A 23,525-nucleotide genomic window follows, 5' to 3' on the forward strand; every position below is an offset into this window, starting at 1 on the left:
ATTCGATAATTATAAAAAATAACTGCACTACTACACAATCAAAATTATAAAGCTGCAGCTAGAAGTGAAAAAAAAACCACCTGAACAGAATACAAAAAATGTAGCTGCACTAGGTATGATAAATGACAATAAATAAATAATATCAAGTGTGTTAAATCAAAGTGAATACACATGTGCACAAGTGCAATATGGTAAGATCAAATATAAAAAAAAATATATCTCAACAATAAAGGCTGAATATATTCTGATGTAATAAAGTGCACAGTTCAGAAAGGAAAGACAATTTTAAATAATGAAATTATATCTAAATACATAAAAGAAAATGAAATGTCCCAAAAATTAAGGTGAGAACGGTGTAGAAAAAATGTAAAGTCCTCCCCTTCTGCTATGCGGCCATGCCTGAGTCTCCTCCAGTGGAACTACCAGCGAGGTTGTTGGCTGCAGGACTGAGCTAAGTGTCTCTCTCACATACAGCTCAGCCTCAGAGCCAGCACTGACAGTTCCCCCTATTCCTCCATCCACACGGACAGGAGAGGAGAGAGAGCTCATCTGCTCCTCTTCCTGCTCCTCTCCTCCTGTATCTACCCCGCCCAGCCACCCCGGGGATGTGTGGATGGGAAGTTCGAAACCAGAAGAGAAAAGGTGCTGACAGCCTATGCCTGAGCCTCCATCCTTGGGTGAGTGAGCTCATTCTGTCTCCTGCCTCTCAGTGTGTAAACTAATTTACCCCTTTGCACAGACAGTACGCAAATGTGCAGCCTCTCGGCAGATGGACCTTGGTGCCGAGCAGCTGCAAATTTGCGCACCACACTGCAAACACGGCTGTGCTAAAAGCATGCGCCCTGGCCGGCGCACAATTTCTGATGGCTAAAGGAAAGCTCCCGATTGCTGCTTCAGATCAGGAGCTTTCCAATTATGTGACCAGCGTGACAGCCAATCACAGCAGTCACATAATCATAAACTCCACCTCGGTTTTAGAAACCCCTTAAGGGGCCGAAAGGCACCGGTGCAAAGGGGATAAGCAGTGTTCTGTGGATTCTGATGCAAGGGGGCTTTGGTGAGCAGAAACCCCCTTACCCCTTACATCAGAGTTCCCCTTTACACCAGAGTCTACAGAATTCCCCCTTACATTAGAGCCCCCCTTAAATCAGGGTTCCCCTTTACATTAGAGTCCACAGAGCTCCCCCCTTACAGTGTAAGTGGAAATTATGTGGACTCTAAGGGGGTCTGTGTGGACTCTGATGTGAGGGGATGTTCTGTGGATTGTAATGTAAGCGGGGCTCTGTGGATTGTGATGTAAGGGGGGGCTCTGCAGACTTTAATGTAAGGGGGCTGTGTGGACTTTGATGTAAGGGAGCAGGGGGCAGGAGCTGGAGATCTTCACAGTGAGCAGAGATTAAAAGGGGGCACTGTGATTAGAGAGAAAAAGGGGGGCATGATTGGAAGGGGAACTGTGATGGAGGCCTGTGATTGCTAGGGTCACAGTAATGTACAGGGACACTAAGATGTACAGGGGACTGCACTTACAGTGTCCCTTTATAGTGCAGTCCCCTTTATATCACAGTGTCCCCTTTACAATACAGTATGGTGGACCAAATCTTTAAATATCCCAATATCCCATCACCAAACGCCCCCGCAAATGCCTACCCCCCCCCCCCGGTCCCTGGAAAAATTGGCTGCTCAGTTTAAAATGCCTGGGTCTGCCATCCTTTGCTCAACAGTTGTTTGGAGCCAAAATGCACTCCTTCCCAGGCCTGCACTTACAGTGGTGGACACAGTATTGCTTTCCTTTGTAGCTTGAGTGGCACACATTTTCCATTACCTTCATCCCTAGCTGCACATACTCCTCACTCTCCCTTCACGACCCTGTTCCTCTATTCACTCTCTGAGAACAAATAGCAATACCAGCAATGTCCACGGATAGAGAAGCATGTGGCTCACTACGCTTTCTCCCATGTATCAATGCTGATGTTTGGGGACAATGTTGTTACATGGGTAATGAGACGGGTGAATCACAGGTCCATTTAAATGTCTCCTTCAAAATTCATTGTGAAGGGATTATGTTGATGAAATACAACTCTTAACAAATCCTATTCATTCTGAATATAGAAAAACCAAACATATACAGTATGTGTTACTCCCATTTATTCTTAGTTGGTTACATTGGCGAAGATTTACTGAAACCGGAGCACTCAGAATCTGATTCAGCTGTGCATGGTAGCCAATCAGCTTCTAACTTCAACTTGTTTAATTAAGCTTTTACAAAAAAACTGGAAACTCATTTTCTTTGCAAAGCTGCACCAGATTTTGCATGCTCCAGCTTTAGTAAATCTACTCCATGATCTCAAAAACGTACAGAGATTTCATTTTGGTTAGGAAAATGGAAATATGTGGAAGTGCATATATATATAAATAGGCTCTAAATGACAAAATAATACATTCTGTTATATGTGCCTTATTTAATTTACCATAGGAGAGTACAAAATTCATTAATTTACCAATGAGTATATTTCTGGCACAAGTATTTTCTCTATTTAAGCCCAAAACTAATGGATCTATCTTTTTTTTGTTAATCACACTGCTTGTTCACTTTACTATGGGCCCCTTCAGGTATTCCTTAACTGTGTATTGGTATAATTGGGTACCACCAAATCTTCAGGCTGCCAGAAAGTCAGATTCCGATGTCACAAGCACACATTGGGTTTAGATCCATTGCCTATGGACATTAAGGGGTTAAGTAGTTCTTAAAAAGTTACACATGCTTTAACAAATATGGCTTGACCATCGCCTCTAGATATGAACCACTTCTTTGTCTTCGCAAGGCCACATTTCTATATTTTCATAGAAAGTCATACCTCCAGGATGAATGTAACAAGTCTTGAAAGGCTGTGTAATTATAAACACAGGTTAGCCAATAAGGACATAACCACGTACTAACCATCTATTTTGTCCTTGACCGACATTTTTTTCTTCCTTCACAGGTTAGGAAAATATTCAGTCTACGTTCCTTACATAACAAGGCTTTCCCTGTCTGTGACTGTCAGGTTAGAACTTCTCGAATTGCATGTTGTCACCGTCTACCTTAAACATATATCACCAATCTGTTTCCTTTGAAATGTCTGTGCTCTGCAGTATGAGAGGTGCTGTGCCATTGAACTTGGTTGTCTGATACTACACCCATATACTACACCCATAGAAATACTGAATGGATTTAATTTTTCATAAGGAATGAAATAAAATGGTTATGTGTATTATGTCGTACTTGTTTCCTTTTTACTACATCCTCCCTTGATTTTAAAAGGATAATAAAATTGCCTTCCTGTTGCTCATATCAATGTCACCTTCAATATAAAATTGATCATTCTCACCTCCAGTAATTGCTATTATTATAAAGGAATGTTATCTTGACTCATAACTGACAGATGTAACGTAAAAAGGACTCCAGATTTTCATTGCAATTCCACTTCTCTCTAGAACAAGCCCCAGACGTCTTATGTAAATAAATACTTGGGGTCCATGAAGAACATATACTGCATGCTATTTTGCATAAATTAAATCTGTACATCTATTTTGTCATTACATTTAAACTGTATATGCTGTATTTGCTGTCATATTTTCTGTTATGTTATTTCACTTCTTTCCATATGTTAACCTGTAATCCAATTGTGGACTCAATTTACAAAGCTAAAACGCATAAGAGCGACAGCAGAAAAAAGCCCAAGTGATCCATCGAGTCTGCCCTATTTTTTTAAATTGATATACTGTATATATATATTTTATATATATATATATATATATATATATATATATATATATATATATATATATATATATATATATATATATATATATATATATTCATTTTTTTTCATTTTTTTTTTACCATTTTGTCTGAGTATGGATCTATGTTTGTCCCAAGCACATTTTAATCCACTTACTGTTGACTGACTCACTACCTCTGCTGGATGTGTAATCTTAGCATAAACTACCCTTTCAGTAAAATACTTTCTAAGATTGGCTTTTGAACTTTTCTGCTGCTAGTTTAAAGACACATGCCCATGTTCTTGATCTTGGTTTCATATTGAAAATAACGACCTCCTGAACTTTATTCACCCTTTGATGTGTTTAAAGGTTTCAATTATGTCTCCCCTTTGGGATTAATAAAGCATTCTGATTCTGATTATTTTTGTCGCCCGTCTCTGGACTCATTCTTTCCTAACAATATATTTTTCTAAGTGAAGTCTCCAGAACTGGACACACTAAAACTGGTGCATACAGAATCTGATGCATTTGTGCATATAACCAAATCAGCTTCTAACTTCAAGCTGTTCAATTAAACCTAATAAAATAAAACCTAGAAACTGGTCACTATGTGAGCGCCCATTTAAGTAAATCTCCCCCAGTATTTTAAATTATGTCTAACGAAAGATATACATAGGAGAATCAGGACTTACTTCCTCCTGCTGGTGGTCCCTCTGTTGAAGCTCATCTTACACTCATCTGAAAATGGTGTTTTTTTTCCCTCAAGTGCATTATTTTACATTTAGAAAAATTGAACTGCTTTGACCAATCTTTCAGCAATGCAAATTATGTTCTATATTACAGACACCTCTAGGGATATCAATCATATTGCACACCTATGTGTCATCAACAAAGGACATACCTTACTCACTAAACGTTTAGTTATATCACTTACAAGTATAATAGAACAAGACCTAAAACAGAGTCCTTTAGTACACTAGTGAGTGACTGGTCTCTATTCCGAATGAACCCATTTGCAACCAAACTCTGGTACCTATTCTTTAGTCAACTGTATATCCACTGAACCACCCAAGAGTTAAGTCCTAGCTTGTACAACTTTCCATTATCTTATTGTGTGGAACTGTATCAAATGCTTTGCTGAAATCAAGATAGAGTATGTCCACAGCACCACCCTGTTCTAAAACAATAGTGATATAGTAAAAAAATGTAATCAGATTAGTCTGACATGATCTGCCCTCAGTAAAGCCATGCTCTTTGGGTCCAGAAAATTGTGTTTTTTAAGTGATCAATGATCCTTCTTTTCAGGAGTGATTCAATTACGTTGACTACAACAGATGTTAAACTTGCTGGCCTGTAATTGCCAGCTTCTACCTTGCTACCCTTCTTGTGGATTGGTACAATATTAGCTGTCCCCCTGAGATGAATATCATCAGGACCCATTGCTTTATTAAGCTTTAACCAAGCTAGTTACTCTGCTACCTCTTACTCTGGAAATCCTGAGAATAAACCATCATTACTAGAACCAATATAATTCCCAAATTGTTATTGTTAGTACAATTTATTTCCAAGAAGATTGAACAGAAGTAATTGTTTAAATGGTTTGCTACATCCAGGTTTCCATCAACCCTAGGATAATGATCCTAGTTTCCAAAAAAATGTGGATCCCTGTTTCCAAAAAATTACATGTAAAAAAAAAAATCCTTATTATTGTAAAGCTTTATGAGAGTTAATGTTATGTTAGAATTAAAACTGACACTGTTACATGAGTAAAGAGGCTCAGCCAAGCATGTATCTGTAAACAAAAAACCACAATACTTACCTTCCGTACTACATCCACCCAGGGCCCGGCCCTACCATGGGTCCTGCTGGGTCCATTGGACCCAGGCGGCCCTTTAAGAAGAGCGGCATTGCACCGCTAACACTCTTGATTCACCACTGCGCATGCCCAGTTCTGGAGCCGGCTGAGAGTCTCCAATGAACATTCCGAGTGCTTCTGCTGCTATTTGTTCCCTCCCCCTTGCCCAGCGCGCCTCTTTTGATTTCATCACAGCAGATGCCGGGAGGGGGAGGAGTGGAGCCTGCAGTGAGTGGACGATAAGGTCAGCCTAGCAGAAGGTAAGCTGCCTCTGGACTAAATAGTAGTGATGTCGGTGGCTTGTCTTAGTGTGCAGGAAGAGGGGGAGGAGGGGGGCCTCTCTGTAGCAGACTCCACTGATGCTGTTAAGATCGTTTTTTTGTTTTGTGTGTCTGCTCTGCTTCTGAAGAGAAGATGTTTTCTAAGATCTCCCCAAATCTTTATTACACCACCCTAGAGTCCCTACCCACTACCTGCTAACCAGTCCAGTACACAGGCACATTCTCCTCTCCTGTATGACCGCCTCATGTGTCTGGGGCACTACAAATCCAAGCATGCCAGGTGAGGGGAGGCAGCAGCAGCAATATGACAGATCAGGCTGATTGTTAGATGAAAAGTGCTGGTGTATAGTATTTGTGAGTAATGGAGCGAAGGATAGAGGAATGGGGTGATGGAGCAAAGGATAGAGGGATGGGATGATGGAGCAAAGGATAGAGGAATGGGGTGAAGGAGCAAAGGATAGAGGAATGGGGTGATGGAGCGAAGGATAGAGGAATGGTGTGATGGAGGGAAGGATAGAGGGATGGGGTGATGGAGCAAAGGATAGAGGGATGGGGTGATGGAGCAAAGGATAGAGGGATGGGGTGATGGAGCGAAGGATAGAGGGATGGGGTGATGGAGAAAAGGATAGAGGGATGGGGTGATGGAGAAAAGGATAGAGGGATGGGGTGATGGAGAAAAGGATAGAGGGATGGGGTGATGGAGAAAAGGATAGAGGGATGGGGTGAAGGAGCAAAGGATAGAGGAATGGGGTGATGGAGCGAAGGATAGAGGAATGGTGTGATGGAGCGAAGGATAGAGGGATGGGGTGATGGAGCAAACGATAGAGGGATGGGGTGATGGAGCAAAGGATAGAGGGATGGGGTTATGGAGAAAAGGATAGAGGGATGGGTGATGGAGCGAAGGATAGAGGGATGGGGTGATGGAGAAAAGGATAGAGGGATGGGGTGATGAAGAAAAGGATAGAGGGGTGGGGTGATGGAGCAAAGGATAGAGGGATGGGGTGATGGAGAAAAGGATAGAGGGATGGGGTGAAGGAGCAAAGGATAGAGGGATGGGGTGATGGAGCAAAGGATAGAGGGATGGGGTGATGGAGCAAAGGATAGAGGGATGGAGTGATGGAGCAAAGGATAGAGGGATGGAGTGAATGAGAAAAGGATGGGGTGATGGAGCAAAGGATAGAGGGATGGGGTGATGGAGCAAAGGATAGAGGGATGGGGTGATGGAGCAAAGGATAGAGGGATGGGGTGATGGAGCAAAGGATAGAGGGATGGGGTGATGGAGTGAAGGATAGAGGGATGGGGTGATGGAGACAGAATAATATACGGATGAAAGTAATGGAGAATAGAAAGGGTGGAGGGAAATAGGACACAAGGATTATTGGATGGACTGTATGATGGAGGGATGGAGTAAGAGCTAAAAGGATGTTGTGATGGAGTTATGGAAAGATGAAAGGAGGGATAGAGGGAGGGAGAGAGTAACAGAGGGATGAGAGTGATGGAGGGTGAAGAGGTTGGAGGGACCTACAACAGAGGGATGGTAGGATGGACAATTGGATAGAATGATGGAGACAGGTGATGGGATCAGGAGGTGAAGGAGGAATGGAGGGATGCAGACAGGAGGTGATGGAGGGAGGAGGTGATGGACACAGGAGGTAATGGAGACAGAAGATGCTGGGGACAGGAGGTGATGTAGGCATGCTGGATCTCCTGATGTTAAGGGGGGACTCCTGATGTGAAGTAGGGTTGCTTCCTGATAAATTTACTTTAGTTTCCATGATATAAAATAATGGATGTGGGGGCCTTTTGGTGGGCTTGTTTTTTTTTTGTTTTTTTTGGGGGGGGGGGGGCAGCATCAAATTCTTGGACCCAGGCAGCATAATATCTTGGGCCAGCCCTGCATCCACCGCTAAACATGTCACCATTGCTGAGAGATTGGTCCCTCCCATGCCTGGGAGTGTCCATCTCTTGGTTCCCCACAACTCTTACAGGTTCCTCCTGTTATCCTACACATTACTACTGTATCATACAGTGATATGGAGGAAAAAGTGAAAGCTGTAAGGGACCCAAGACATGGACACTCCTGGGAATGCCTGTTTATCAGAGGATTTTGGAGGACCACTTCTTTTCAGTAGGGTGGTGTTCAAGCATTAAAGCAACATGTTCACTTTAAAGTCCAACTTCAGGAAAAAACTTTTTTTTTTTTTTACTTTAGGATAGAGTGGAGGGGGCATATAACCTCTATCAGGTTTTAATGCTGTCTGTGTGCCCACTGAGGGGTTTTCGCTGTGTGTTCAGGCCTGAGTACAAGGCAACAAATTAGGTAAATGGAAGAGACATATGAAAGAGTGGTGAAGGATTAGAACTTTTGGCTTTGTTTTGAGAATGCTAGTTGCTTGACTATTAGGACCCTCTGGGTTCAATGTCTTCTGATTTACCGACCCAGAACAACTACACAGATTAGGAAATGTTATCTGCAGAGGGTCGAAGCTCAAAGTTAGCATGAAAGTCAGAAAACTAGCATTGTCAGAAGAAAAAGTCAGCAGTGTCAGTTTTCATGTTTCCTTAATGATCAGTCTTCTTTAGGACCAATTCAAACTTTTGTGTGCAGTGACACACATTTTTGTTGGCATGTGTTGTGTTGAACATGCCTGTTGATTTTCAATGGGCCCTTCACACACACACAATGCTAACACAGGCTATTTTAAATACAAAACGTACTGTTAAAAAATAAAGAAGCCCATCATTTTTTACTGTTTATGCAGACTGACTGCATTACAATAACAATATACAAAGCTTCAACTGGAATTTATTTTCAAAGCACACTGGTACAACTTAGGCATTAAACTTTTCACATTTCTAAATAAAAACCAGAAAAAACATGTGTGTACTGAATCAGTAATACAGTAAAACCTTGGATTGCAAGCATAATTTGCTCCAGAAATGTGCTTGTAATCCAAAGCACTCTCATATCAAAGAAAATTTCCCCAAAAGAAATAATGGAAACTCAGATGATTCATTCCACAACCATTTATTTAAAAGTCCTTCAGTTTATAGTTCATATAAAAAGATTATAGCAATGTGATAGATTGTGTAACCATGAAATGTCCATCGACAAATGGCAGCCTCCACAAGAGGATTAGAAGCAAAATCCAGCAGGAGCTACATAGTATAAAAGAGAAGAGAGGCGCCTCTAAGTTTAGCAATATGGTTACATTTAATGAAGTTTCAACATTTAGCAACTCACATGGTTGATGATTAAAAGAGGCACATCTAAGAATGCAGGCACCTGGGGTAAAGCTGTCCACATAGACCATCCTCCACACCGTCGGCTCCCAACGTCTTCAGTCTGCAGTCGTGACCGGGAAGACTACCCTGCAGTAGAGCGATCTGAAAGTGAGGCTTGAAGCGCTTGTGGAGCACAGCGTGGAAGGAATAATGGCAGTGCGGAGAATGATCTACTGTATATGGACAGCTTTACCCCGGATGCCTGCATACTTAGATGTGACTGTTTTAACCACTTCCCAACCACCCGCCACCTATTTACTGTGACTGGGTGTCTCTCCTGCGCAAATCAACGTAGGTCTACGTCGGTCCTGCGCGGGAAGCTAGGGGGCGAGCGCGCGCTGCCAGTGGCGCGCTCCCGCCCCCACTCGGCAGCGGAGAAGCTGATGCACAGGGCAGGTGGCTCCAATTGCCGCCTGACACCTGCGATCGTTCCCCGCTGAGAGAGAAGGACAGTCAGCTGTCAACACAGCTGACCATTCTTCTCCCTGGAATGATCATAGAGCCCCTGTGATCCTTCTATATAGGATCACATGTCTCTATGGTCATTTAACAAGCCACGCCCCCCCCCACAGTTAGAATCACTCCCCTAGGCTCACATTTCACCCATTGATCACCCATAGGGTTAACCCCTTCCCTGCCAGTTTCATTATTACAGTAACAGTGTATGTTTTTAGCACTGATTACTGTAGTAATGTCACTGGTACCCCCAAAAGTGTAAAAAATGTCAGTTATGGGTCCGATCTGTCCGCCACAAAGTCGCAGTCCAGCAAAAAACCGCAGATCGCCGCCATTACTAGTAAAAAAAAAAACAATAAAAAAGACATAAATCTTTCCCGTAGTTAGTAGGTGCGATAACTTTTGCATAAACCAATCAAAATACGCTTATTGCGATTTTTTTTACCAAAAATATGTAGCAGAAAACAAATTGGCCTAAAATGTTAAAAAATTTAGATTTTAAATTTTTTTTTTGAGAATGTCATATAGCAGAATGTGAAAAATATTGTTTTTTATTTTCAAAATTTTCGCTCTTTTTTTGTTCATAGAGCAAAAAATAAAAATTGCAGAGGTGATCAAATACCACCAAAAGAAAGCTCTATTTTTGGGAAAAAGGACATCAATTTTATTTGGGTACAGCGTCGCACGACTGCGCAATTGTCCGTCAAAGTAACGCAGTGCTGAATTGCAAAATAGGGCCTGGTCATTAAGGGGGCAAATCCTTCCGGTCTTAAAGCGGAGTTCCACCCAAAAGTGGAACTTCCGCTTTAGGGAGTCCTGACCCCCTGACATGCCACATTTGGCATGTCATTTTTTTGGGGGGGGGAGCGGGTACCTAGTTTTGACATGTACCCGCTCCCATTTCCGCTCGGAGCGCCGCGGCGCCCTGAACGGTAGTTCACCTCTCCCCCTCCCTCCCTGCAATCTTCTGGGACACGTCAGAGGTCCCCGAAGATTGCCGGCCAATCACGGCGCGCAGCGCGAATCGCGCATGCGCAGTGGGTACCCGGCTGTGAAGCCGCAAACTGTCACAGCCGGGTGCCCACAGCAGTGATGCCGGCGCCGAGGGAGAGGATCGAGGCTTCGGGCGGCCGCATCGCTGGACCGTTGGACAGGTGAGTGAATGGCTGGAACTCCGCTTTAAATTGGTTAATCATCAACCATGCGAGTTGCTAAATGTTTTACCTTCATTAACCTTCCTAGCGGTATTCCCGAGTGTGGCTCGGGGTTAAATTTCAGTGCCAAAAGCGGTAACCCCGAGCCACACTCGGGGTACCGCTAGGAAGATCGCTGGATCCTGGTAGACTGGTTACTTACCTTGTCACCGGGATCCAGGGATGTATCCCGGCGGTGTGTGGCGGTGGATCTTCCTCCCGATGCTCTGTGTGCCCCGGCTTCTGTCTCCTGGGACGTGACGTTCGTTGTGGGGTGGAACCGACGGCAAATTCAAATGTAAAACACACCACACTGATACAATTCAAAATAAAATAAATTCACATTAGTTTGCCCCCCCAGTGCCCTTTCCTGCAGTTTTACTGTACGTTTTATGTATATATATATATATATATACATACATACATACTTTAACTTATTTATAGTTTTTTATTATATTATAATTTATGATTTTGTGTTTCAAACTTTATCATACCCGAGATGTTATAAAGAAGAACGCACAGTAAAAAAAAAATCATATGTAAATAGTTGGTTGGGATGCTCATTCTTAAGAATTACATGCAAAATAATGGTACGGCTTTCAGCACCTAAAATCCGAAAAAATCATACCGCCAGGGAGGTTAAATGTAACCATACTGCTACACTTAGAGGCGCCTCTCTTTTCTTTTATACTCTGTTGTGACGTGACGCTACTTGACGTATCTTGTTTATCAAGTCAAGATTTGTAAAAAAATGTTGCTTGTCCTGCAAAATGCTCTCATACCAAGTTACTCTCAATCCAAGGTTTTAATGTATACTGTATATGCACTTTTCAAATACAACATTAGATTAATAACTACACATTAGAAAATGTCACTTGTGGTCTGTCAGACTATACCACTATCTAAGTTTGAACAGCAGAAGCAATATTTCTCCTGTGTAATAATATAACAGTAATAATAAATCATCTATGATTTTAGCCATAGGACCTGGAACAAGCTTGGTAAGACTTGCTATATCAGCTACCTCGGTGCACCTTGTTCCATTACCACTACAAAGTAAGATTTTGAAAAATCCTCATGAGCGGAGCATATTTGATTTCTGTGCCCTTGCAGGATGATATGGAGAAATGAGCTGCAGGCTGGAAAAACCACAGCGCAAGATGTTGTTTCCATAATTAACAGAGTGATGGAAGAGTTTTCTATCAGTCATCTGGTAATGAAATAATGTCACAATGAGAAATGGGAGAAGTGACTTTTCAAATGTGATTTCTTTTGTTCCCACACAGTCTGTGCTGTTGGTATGCTATATTTGCCAAAATACCCCAAAAAAATATTGATATCTGTACTGCAATAAAAATTCAGTCTCTTGATGCAGAACTCAAGGCTGATATAAAAAACACAGACTAATGCAGATGAACCACTTGCCTACTGCCTAACGTACATGCACTGCGGCAGGTCTGCTCTATTGCACGAAATCACGTACCTCTTTGTTTTTAGCACTGATCACTGTAATAATGTCACTGGTCCCCATAAAAATGTCAAAAGTGTCAGTTAGTGTTCGATTTATCCACTGCAATGTTACATTCCTGCTATAAATCACTGATCGCCACCATTACTAGTAAAAATAAATAAATAAAAATGCCATAAAAATATCCCATAGTTTGTAGACGCAATAACTGTTGCACAAACAAATCAATATACGCTTATTGGGATTTTTTTTTTTTTTACCAATAACATGTAGCAGGATACATACTGGCCTAAACTAATGAAGAAATTAGATTTTTTTATTTTTTTTTTTTAATTGGATGTGTTTTATAGCAGAAAGTAAAAAATATTGTTTTTTTTTCTTTCAAAATTGTCTGTATTTTTTTTTATAGCGCAAAAAAATAAAACCACAGAGGTGATCAAATACCACCAAAAGAAAGCTCTGTTTGTAGAAAAAAAGACATCAATTTAATTTGGGTACAGTGTCGCACGACCACACAATTGTCAGTTAAAGTAACGCAGTGCCGCTTTTGGAACCAACATTTCCTCATCCTTCCTTTCTTTTTATATAAATGTACAATTTACCAAAAGTATTATATTACATTTAACCTTTCATTTAAAGCCTAACATATTGCATTTGTTATTTTATAAAGCCAGCATTAAGGAAAAATCTTTTCCATATTAATTCTCCATGGTCCACATAACGGGGTTTGGCAGGAATGTGTTCTTTTGTGTAAAACAGTGTAAACATCTATGATGTATCTATAAAGTATCTATAATACTTGTTATACTTGTTATGTCTGTGTTGAGAATACAATTTTACATGCTGTTTACTATTGGGGCAATAAAATGTTCAGCCCCAGGAGGTGTTTGCAATAATGTGCAATAGGAATAGGTGAATGGTTCAGCCCGAGCATGAGTTCAGGCAGAACATTTGCCTATTTGGCTGTTTGCTAAACACTAAAATTTGCAGGGGGGTTCACCCGATGAACATTCTGCAATAGACTGAGTGCTGCACGGTGCATTCTGCACCCTGATTGGGCAGAGTTTTTCGGTGTAAGCTGGTTGTTAAAGTGGAATTCCGGCCTCTGAAAGTATTTTTCAATAAAAATACCCCCAGAAAAGTCAGGGCTAGTACATTCCACAATGGTTAGCCTCTGAACTGTCCCAGGTCGCACTTACCTTTTAGAAGAAATACTTACCTTGAAAATGTCTTCACCAGCGCTGCCATCTTAGGTGTGGGCAGCTGAAGCCAGGGCATCCTCTTCGGTGTCCTCTTCGTCCCAGAATGCGCCTGCACCGGCCCCGCTCGTCAGTTCTGGGGCAGGCGCATCATCCCTGAAGCTGTTTAGCAGGGAATGACGCACCTGCACCGGAACTGACGAGCGGGGCCGGTGCAAGCGCATTGATTCCTGGGAGCAATGATGATCAGCTCCCAGGAATCAATGCAAGCAGGAAGTGATGGCGCAGCCCCAGAGGGAGGAAGTGGAAGAAATGTAAGTATATTTTCTTCAATAACAAGGTAAGTAAACCAAAAAAAATAATGTGGCTAGCCGTTTATTTTACAGGTGACACTGAGCAAGCAGATGGCCCAAAGTGCATTTTGAGGCCGGAATGCTTTAACCACTTTACCACCGGAGGATTTTGCTGTCTTCCGTCCAGGCCACTTTTTGCGATTCGGCGCTGTGCAACTTCAACTGACAATTGCGCGGTCGTGCGAAGCCGTACCCAAACGAAATTTACGTCCTTTTTTTCCCACAAACAGAGCTTTCTTTTGGTGGTATTTGATCACCTGTGCAATTTTTACTTTTTGCGCTATAAACAAAAAAAGAGCGTTTATTTTGAAAAAATAACAATATTTTTAACATTTTTTTTATATGAAATTCCCCCCAAAAAAGATGTAAAAACCAATTTTTTTAAAAATTTTTGGCCAATTTGTTTTCTGCTACCTATGCTTGGTAAAAAAAATCGCAATAAGCATATTTTGATTGGTTTGCGCAAAAGTTATTGCGTTTACTAACAAAGGGAAAGATTTCTGTCATTTTTGGTGTTTTTTTTTTAACGCGTAATGGCGGCAATCTGCGATTTTTTTTGCGGGACTGCGACATTGCGGCGGACAGATCGGACCCTTGACTGACATTTTTGACACTTTTGGGGGTACCAGTGACATTACTGCAGTAATCAGTGCTATATATATGCACTGATACTGTAAAAATGACACTGGCAGGGAAGGGGTTAATTTTATTGGAGAGGGAGGGGTTAATGTATGCCTGGTGCTTACTGACGTGTGAGGTGACTGAGTGAGTCATGGACAGATTGGATGTCCAGCTATGCTGAACAGTCCGATCTGTCACTCCCTGTCACTATGGAGATCCGCCCGCTTGTGTTTACACAGGCGGGCGGATATCCACACTAGATCCCCGGCGATCGGGGCAGAGCAGCGGCGATCGCCGCTGCTCCTCCCCTGGGCCGACTCCCGCTGTGAATGAAAACAGCGGGAGCGAGCCTCCGGCGGCGCGCAAGCGCCGCCCAGAAGGGGGAGTGTCTGACGACGTAGTACTACGTCGTCAGACGATAACGAGCCACTCTGCCGCAGTAATATTACTGTGGGCGGAGGTAAAGTGGTTAAGGAGCGGGGCCAGAGGGGCAGTTTTTTTATTTTTCCTGTTCGGCTCCCATAGACTTCAATAGGGATCGCCGTTCAGGTTAGAACATTTTCCCCCTGTTTGGGTGTTCTACCCATCCCTAATGCACAAGTAATCACAGCATATTTGCAACTTTTGGCAGACTTGCCTAACAATGTAATCCCTTATGTTACGTATGTCAGTGCTTTTCTGTGTCTCCAGTGCTTTTATCTTCTCTCAGCCTTTTTCTAGTTTCAGAGTCTTCAATGTTTTGATTGGCTGGGCCTAAATGACATAATGCTCATGCATGTGCACAGCAGTTGCTCCATCCCAGCACAAAATAGTGCCAAGACTACACTGAGCTGTGCTTTCTCAACTTATAGACAAATAGAAAAAAGAATTGACATCTGTGACAGAAGAGACAACACAGTCACTTCCATCCTAAAAAAAAAATCCTGCATGTCAATACATTTAAAAAAAAAAAAAAGACTTTCTTTTTATCATTACTAACTTTGTTCAACTTTTTTTTTTATATATATAAATCAGACCTGCTAGAATTTTTTTCATCCTGGAAGAAAAATAAGTTATGAAATCTGTCTGGTTGCTACGGGAAACCCAGACAAACCTGGAACCGAGAACCTATTTCTAATACATAGCCATGTATCTGGTTCGCCCATTAAAAAGTTGCTTTCTTTTTTATGCCTAGAGAACAGAAAAGGATAGATCAGAGAGTGCTGGCATAAAAGCTTGCAGGGAAAAATATAGCGTGAGGTCAGTACCACAAGAGCTTTCTGTATGCCGACAGCTGGATCTAAAGGGCTCTTGCATTGTGTGAGATAAATATCATCTTTGGCATAGCCTGTACAATAGAGGAGATTTCAATTATAACAATTCAAAAGTCATTGCTACAAAGCCAGGCTCAGTCGCTCTCTCGCTATAAGGATTGTAATAACAATCAGCAATAGTTGTTTTGTGCCAGTTCCATCATGTTCTCCACCAGAATAACATTCATACCTTTATTCAGTAGAAAGATAGAAATGTAATTAAGGGTTTGATCAAAGAAGAAACGAATGAATCTTTGGTACGTGTTAGGCTTCTTTGAATGGGAAGCTGTGCAGTAAACATGGGCCATTCCTGTCCCCTATTTTTAGCTTAACAGGTAAGCCAACAATTTTCACACCTGCCAGCTGCTGTAAGAGACATTTTAGTGTGAAAATGTCTAATTTTAAACCCTAACTGTCAGTGTCAAGTCTCTATCCCATGATTTCCGATTGGCAAAGAGGGGCAGTCAATAACTGGTGTGTAAATGTCACATGATGACACGCATTTACCGATCCTTGAAGCAGGCTGTTAAATAAATGCCATCAACAGAAAGACGTACTACAAATCTATCAGGAAGTAAAACACAGAAGGATTTTCTTTATATGTCAACGATAACATCCAAATTTCATGACTTATCAGGTGCTGTAGTATGATGTTTTTCTTTAAATTGAATTTGCATTGAAAAATATACTACGCATCTAGCATTTTTAAGAAAGAGATATCCGTGTACTTTACTTAAAAGCAATGCATGTGAAAAAAAATAATAATTTTAATTAAAAAAAAAGGAAATGTAATTTTTTTCAATGAAAACCACATAATCTCATAAAAAGTAAATAACCAATACAGTACTACATTATTATTATAACGATATACAAATACCTTACTTGTGAATCTAGCATAGGGAAAAAAACTTTTTAGAGGGAGGGAGCTTAAAAAGACACATGGACATTCATTGAAACTGGAAGATAAGCAGTTTAACCTTAAACTGGGTAGAGGGTTCTTTACTGTGAAAGTGGTGAGGATGTGGAACTCCCTTCCACAAGTAGTGGTGTCAGCAGGGAGTGTCAATAGTTTAAAAAAACTTGTATATGGTCATCTTAACGATCATACCATACAAAGACATTGGATTTAAAGTGTTACTACACACACAACAGTAAAATCAGTCTGTATATGCAGTAAAGCATGCTTGTTATGTTCACTGTGGAACCTAAGGGGTTAGTCCTCTGCATTGTGTAAAAAGACTGTTTGATCCTGTCTTCTCTGATCATCCTCTCCTTCCCCTGACTCCTAATAGTTTCCTGATAACACAGAGTCTATGGAGTGCAGGCTGTGCATGTTCAGTTTGGTGTGTATTGCTAGAAAGTTTTTTTTTCTTGCGAGGGTGCATGTGATCAGCACAGGGCCAATCAGCACTGTCCAGACAGAGGGTCAGGGGTCCTGCAGTCTCATAGGACAGTCAGAAAACTCCTCCTAAAAGCTTTAACCAGACACTGATTTAAGTCACAAGACTACTATATACGGCCGATAAGAAAAAGGAATTTAGCAGTTTATATCTTTTAAAATAATTGCATGTTCTGTGTATTGTGGGAAACCAATAGTGAATGCAGGGTCTTGGGGTTAGTAAGCCCCCATTCACACTGGGGCGACGCTACTTCGCACCGCGACCTCCGAGGTCGCGGTGCGAGCAGCGCGCCGCTACCTCGGAGCGGCCGCCACGGACTTCGTAACATTGAAGTCTATGGCGGTCGCCTCCTGGTCGCCCCAAAGAAGCTCCGGACCCTTTTTCTGAGTCGGAGCGACTTGTGTCGCTCCTATTAGAACGGGTCCGCAGCTTCCCTATGGGAGGCGACCTGCGGTGACCTGTGAGGCGACCAGGTCGCCTCACAGGTCGCCCCAGTGTGAACGGGGGCTAAAACTTTAACATTGACATAAACTCGAAAACACACACACCTCTGATTTAACTGGATGGAGTGGTGTCTTTATTCAACCTTACAACTATGTAACTATGTACATCATTCATAAAATTCAGACCTGCATACTTGTATCTTTTGTTCACTGTTGTCCACTTTTATGGCTTATTTCATAAGGTAAAGAGAGCAGATGCATTTTAACAATACTAATACTGTTAATAAGGCTGTTTTGCTCAAGTAGGAAATCTTTTTGACATATACTGCAAGCTAATTAACGAAATTTAAACTCTAGAGCCCCACCTTCTTATTTTACTGTTGCATGGATTTAACTCCACTTTCATGAGAAAAAAATTAGCAAATAAAAAAAAAAAAACAATATAGCATATACAGGTGAATCTCGTAAAAATTAGAATATCATTAAAAAGTACATTTATTTCAGTAATTCAATTCAAAAAGTGAAACTCATATATTGTATATACTGTAGATGCGTTACACACATATTTCAAACATTTATTTCTTTTAATTTTGATGATTATGGCTTACAGCTAGTGAAAACCCAAAATTCAGTATCTCCTGAAATGAGAATATTACATAAGACCAATAAAAAAAAAAGGATTTTTAATACAGAAATGTTGGTTTACTGAAAATGATATCCATGTACAGTATAGTATGCAATCAATACTTGAGCCATGAATGAATTACTGATTCATTGATTCATTGATGCATGAATTACTGCATCAGTGTGGCGTGGCATGGAGGCGATCATTAAACCAGGTATTGGTGCTTTTGGCCGTGTGGGCAGGTGCCAAGTCCTGCTGGAGAATTAAATCAGCATCTCCACAAAGCTGGTCAACAGAGGGAAGCATGAAGTGCTCTAGAATTTCCTGGTAGAGGGCTGGGCTGACTTTGGACTTAATAAAACACAGTGGACCAACACCAGCAGATGACATGGATCCCCAAATAATCACTGACATGGTATCACCGTGCTTGATTGGCTAGCAAACTTGATCGCTTGATCTAAACCCCATAGAATATCTTGTATTTGTTTCTTCACTTTTTAAGTTGTTTCATGTGTGTTTTGATATGTCCCAGGTGTTGGATCATGGAAACATCGGATTCTTTATGTGATTAATCAGTTAATGATACACAGTTGCGAGCATTCGCACCAATTAACTCTCTGGCTTGTTCATCCTTAAATAATGACCGATTTCCGTTATCCTTCACCGTGGTAATGAGTAAGCGGCCGTTTGTGCTGTGAAACGTGTCTACCTTGGACTCATCTGTTCCTCACACTGTCTGTTTGTCCTTTTTTGAAGAATAAAGACACCTTTTGTTTTCATCTACCTGTGTGCGGCTTCAAAATCTACAATGCATGCTTCCGGATGGCGGATCTAGCCAGCACCAGGTTGGGCTTGCACCTGAGCGTCTTCCCCCCCCCCCCCCCTCTCTATACTAGCAAACTTGATCGCTTGATCTAAACCCCATAGAATATCTATAGAGCGGCAACACAACGTCATTCGTCACTGCCGGTGAGGTGGTTTCGGCCGGTGGAATGCGGAAGCACCGCACGCCCGAACGCCAGGGTAACACCAGACAAGCTGACAGTGAACTTCCTAACAGTGAGTTGATACTAACCTTTCTCCCTGATATACTACTATACTACGCAATGGAAGCCTTCTTGGTTTTTGTATACTGACTCCCTAGATGCTTTTGCAACAATACCTGTGAATGATTGAACGCAACTTAGGAGCCCTGCAGGCATCAAAGGGGAAAGACAATTAACCAGGTCGGCTTTTTATTAAGGGAGAGCCTCTGGTAAGTGCTTTACCTCCGATATTAGCACTCTCACTCACAGCACGCGCCATATGGGCGCAACTCACTTAGCACTTTATTTATTATTATTGGCGTGATCACGGTTGTAAGGTTTCACCCCCGCAAGGGGAAGTCACAATAAAAGTTTAAAATATAACTGTCTATTCACTTATTAGCACCTCGGCACTTTTTTCACTGATCAGTGTTCAGGTGGTTGCTATACAATTTGCATCTGACGATTGATACATAGATGGTCCAACCTATTCAGCACAAGCACACCTTTGAAAGTACAATCTTTGCACTCATCGCACCTTTAGTACTATAGATAGCACGCAGCACCTTACAATTTTAAATATTTTCTGCACTTTTTGCTAACTTAAGAGAGCACAGTGCACTTTATGGGACCGAATACACTATCTATTTTGCAAGGTGGTAGCGCCCCAAACCAACACATCCCAACCCCCAATATTTTTTACCCAAGTGGTAAGTTGGAGGCAGCATAATGGTCTGGTCCCCCCTTTTAACCCTCCTCTTGTGTTAGGGTCAAAACTGACCCGTTTTCAGGTTTTGAATGTCTATAAGTATCACATAAATTTGTTTATTGCATCAAGATTTTTTTACTTTGTCAGGAACCTCTATTTAAACAATGTAATAGAAAAATAATCCTTTTCACTAAATTATAAAATACTGTGGTGAAAATTAAGACGTTCATGGTGTTAGGGTCAATTCTGACCCAGTTATAATATAGGATTTTAGGACACTAATAAGTGCCAAAACTGAAATCATAAACACTCTCTCTGCTTAGTAACAGTGACAGCCAATCCCCTCTCAACCCTGTGAGCTGTAGTTAAGGAGGGGCCTATCTCTTTTCCTGCTTGTCTGCTTCTCTAAATAAAGTGAAGAAACATAGGACAAATTCATTTCAGAGTTGCTGACTTTATTTTACCATTTTTTAAATTTGACAATGAGAGGTATGCTATCAAAAGAAAGGTCTAGGGGTCACACCAAAAATATTAAAACCAATCTTTTCAAGGATAAAGAAGCCTAACATGGTAACCAAGAGGTAAGAAACAAATTTGATGATAAATAATTATTCAGAGGGTATTTTATGTCTGATTTAAAACACGGGTCAAAACTGACCCTAACATCATGGATAGTAACGGAATTCTAACATAAGAGGAGGGTTAACAAGTTCAGTATTTGTGTTTAAATACACATTCCGTAGTGCAGGTGCACCCCAACCTTCCTTTTTAACCATTGTCAAGAGGAAGATGAGAGACACCGGTGCCAACAATGCAGATGAGCTTAAAGCCACTATCAAAGCAACCTTTCAATCATAACACCTCATCAGTGCCACATACTTTTCAGTAAGCCAACGTTTCTGTATTAAAAATCCTTTTTTTTTATTGGTCTTATGTAATTCTAGTTTTCTGAGATACTGAATTTTGGGTTTTCATTAGCTGTAAGCCACAATCATCAAAATTAAAAGAAAGAAATGCTTGAACCATATCACTCTGTGTGTAACACATCTATATAAAGTATGAGTTTCACTTTTTGAATTGAATTATTGAAATAAATTAGCTTTTTGAAGATATTCTAATTTTATGAGATGCACTCTAAAAATGTAATTTCCTTGAGCCCCCGTTCACACTGGGGCGACCTGCCATACAGAAGCTATGGATCCGTTCTAATAGGAGCGACACAAGTCGCTCCGACTTAGAAAAAGGGTCCGGAGCTTCTTTGGGGCGACCCGGAGCGACCTGCATAGACTTCAATGTTATGAAGTCCGTGCCGGCCGCTCCGAGGTCGCGGGGCGAGCAGCGCGCCGCGACCTGTGAGGTCGCCCGGCAAAGTCGGGTCGCTGCAATGTGAACGGGGCCTGAATGATTGGCTTTATGATTTTCCCAGATGTCTGCACTAAGATACAAGTCAGATATTTGACATCCCCTGCAACAAAAATGTCATTTTTGGTCAGATACTCTCACAGGGAAAACAGTGAATTGGGTGAAGCTGCACTGTTTTCCATCACTCAGTAATATCAGTAATATGCAAATAAAAATACTGTTTATTTTCCTTGCGCATGACTGGGTATTTTTTGCGAAGTTATTTTTCGCCACATTTACTAAGTTAGGGGAAAATTTCTTTGGAAAGTGTCAGTATCAGTAGGATGAGCAGTAGCTAGGACTGTACAATGATGTTTCTAAAAGGGACATAACTAGATGGAAGAGTTACAATTTAAACCTTTCACACCTATCAAAAAATTATGCAAAGTTCCAGCATGTTGTATGCTGTCTCCTGTCTTCATGCACAACTGAAAAGGAACTAGTAGGGTCAATTATTGTTTCTCATTTACAATATTACATTACAGTCCTTTTTTTCCCCTAAAAATATAAATAAACAGAACAAATTTTGACTGGTAAATGACAAAAAGCAATAAAGATTTCACTCTCTTAATTTTTTATAAATGATGACAGTGAGTTCCAAAAATATATTGTACTTCAGATACCTAACCATTTTCTGCTGCTTTAACATATATAAGGAAAAGATCCATGTTACCATAGAGACTGAACAGAATTTTAAAATTAGCATTGTAAAACATTTCACAGAGCCTGAAAGGTTAAAAAAAAAACCCCTGAAAAACTGCTATAGATAAAAGAAGACTTTTAGGCACCAAACGTACAAAATATATTGTATTGCAGACAATTGGCCCACAGGCCATTTAAAGATTCTATGTTTTACATTGATAACTTTAGTATTACATTCATTTTATTCGGTTACTTGTAGCCATTCATGGCACATACCTGTCTAGTGAAATACAGCAGAGGTGCAGGATAGAAGCTGTGGTTAGGAGAACATCAAGTGAGGTCCGTACTAAGCAGAACATCTCCCCATAAATCCACTTGTCCTGGATTAACTCAATGGCTCCAAATGGCATCACTAATACTGACACCAGTAAGTCAGCAAATGCAAGTGACACAATGAAATAATTGGTTTTTATTTTCCTGTAAATTAAAATATACAATGTTACACATAGTAGAAGACTGATTAAGTCCAAGCAAAATAAATCTGTTATGGATAAGTGTGATTCTATAACTTTCTGGATGCTTATAACCAGTGGCGTTGCTATGGGGGGACAGGGGTTGTGGACCACACCTAAGTGACATCCGCCAGAGGGGTAAAACCCACTGGCGTAGCTACAGGAGTCACAGGAACTGCAATTGTGACCCTGCCCCTGATCCAGGGGCCCCGTCACATTATTCCTTGTCAAAAGGTGTCACTGGGGAAAATTAAACTCAGAGGGCTGGCCAGGATTTGTAGTTTTTTCCTGCATACAAGACCGGGCACTGTGGTGAGGGATGGACTACAATTCCCATGGTGCTTTGTGTTGTTGTACAGTCATGGGATGCAACAGAGGGCTCCCTTCTGCCCTGGGCCATCTGGGTTTACTTTTTTCTAGTGACACAGTGTGACAGGGTAGGTTGAGTGGAGAGTAAGATCCAGAGTTTGCAAAGTGGGCAGAAGTGTGGGCAGCAAAGAAGGAGACTTCTATAGCATTCAGTGAAGCTAAGAGTCTGCATAAGGTGAGCTTCCTGAAGACTATAGAGGAAATGCATGGTGATTATTCAGCAACTGCTCAACAATGTTTTTTGGTGTGTGTTTCATGGTGCTGCAAGTGGATGTTGTATGTGCACTACAGCACTGCCTCTAACTGCCTCACAGAGCCCTCAGAGCCAATGGAAGAGGCTCAGTCTAGAGATATATACAGTTCTATGCTGGGGAAGGGGGCTACTGGAAGGCTGTTGAGTCTGTACTAAGGCTGGGGGGGGGGGGACACCATGTTTTACTGCACCAAGTAACACCAACCCTAGTGATGCCACTGCTTTTACCAATCGGGGACTGCAGCTCCAACTGTGGCTCATAATCACTCTAGCCTTGACTTCTGGATTTTCATTGTGAAAAATATGGGCTTTAGGGGCTAATCACACTTTAACACATTAATTTTACTGCATGAAAATAATAGATATTTTACTCTTTTATAT

The 23,525-nt window shown here is 41.3% G+C and overlaps 1 protein-coding gene across 3 annotated transcripts in view; it reads right to left on the reverse strand.

Moving 5' to 3' along the window:
* HTR4 (5-hydroxytryptamine receptor 4) overlaps nucleotides 1-23,525 on the reverse strand; it is a 730,224-nt gene that overhangs the window by 246,600 nt on the left and 460,099 nt on the right. For all 3 annotated transcript variants that reach the window (XM_082253259.1, XM_082253258.1, XM_082253260.1), the window contains one exon: nucleotides 22,287-22,487. In XM_082253259.1, the coding sequence (XP_082109385.1) occupies nucleotides 22,287-22,487 (201 nt within the window). The remainder of the gene's footprint in view (nucleotides 1-22,286; nucleotides 22,488-23,525) is intronic.

The sequence above is a fragment of the Pelophylax lessonae genome (genome assembly GCF_965119305.1).
Source record: "Pelophylax lessonae genome assembly, chromosome: 4".
NCBI classification, from domain to species: Eukaryota; Metazoa; Chordata; class Amphibia; order Anura; family Ranidae; genus Pelophylax; species Pelophylax lessonae.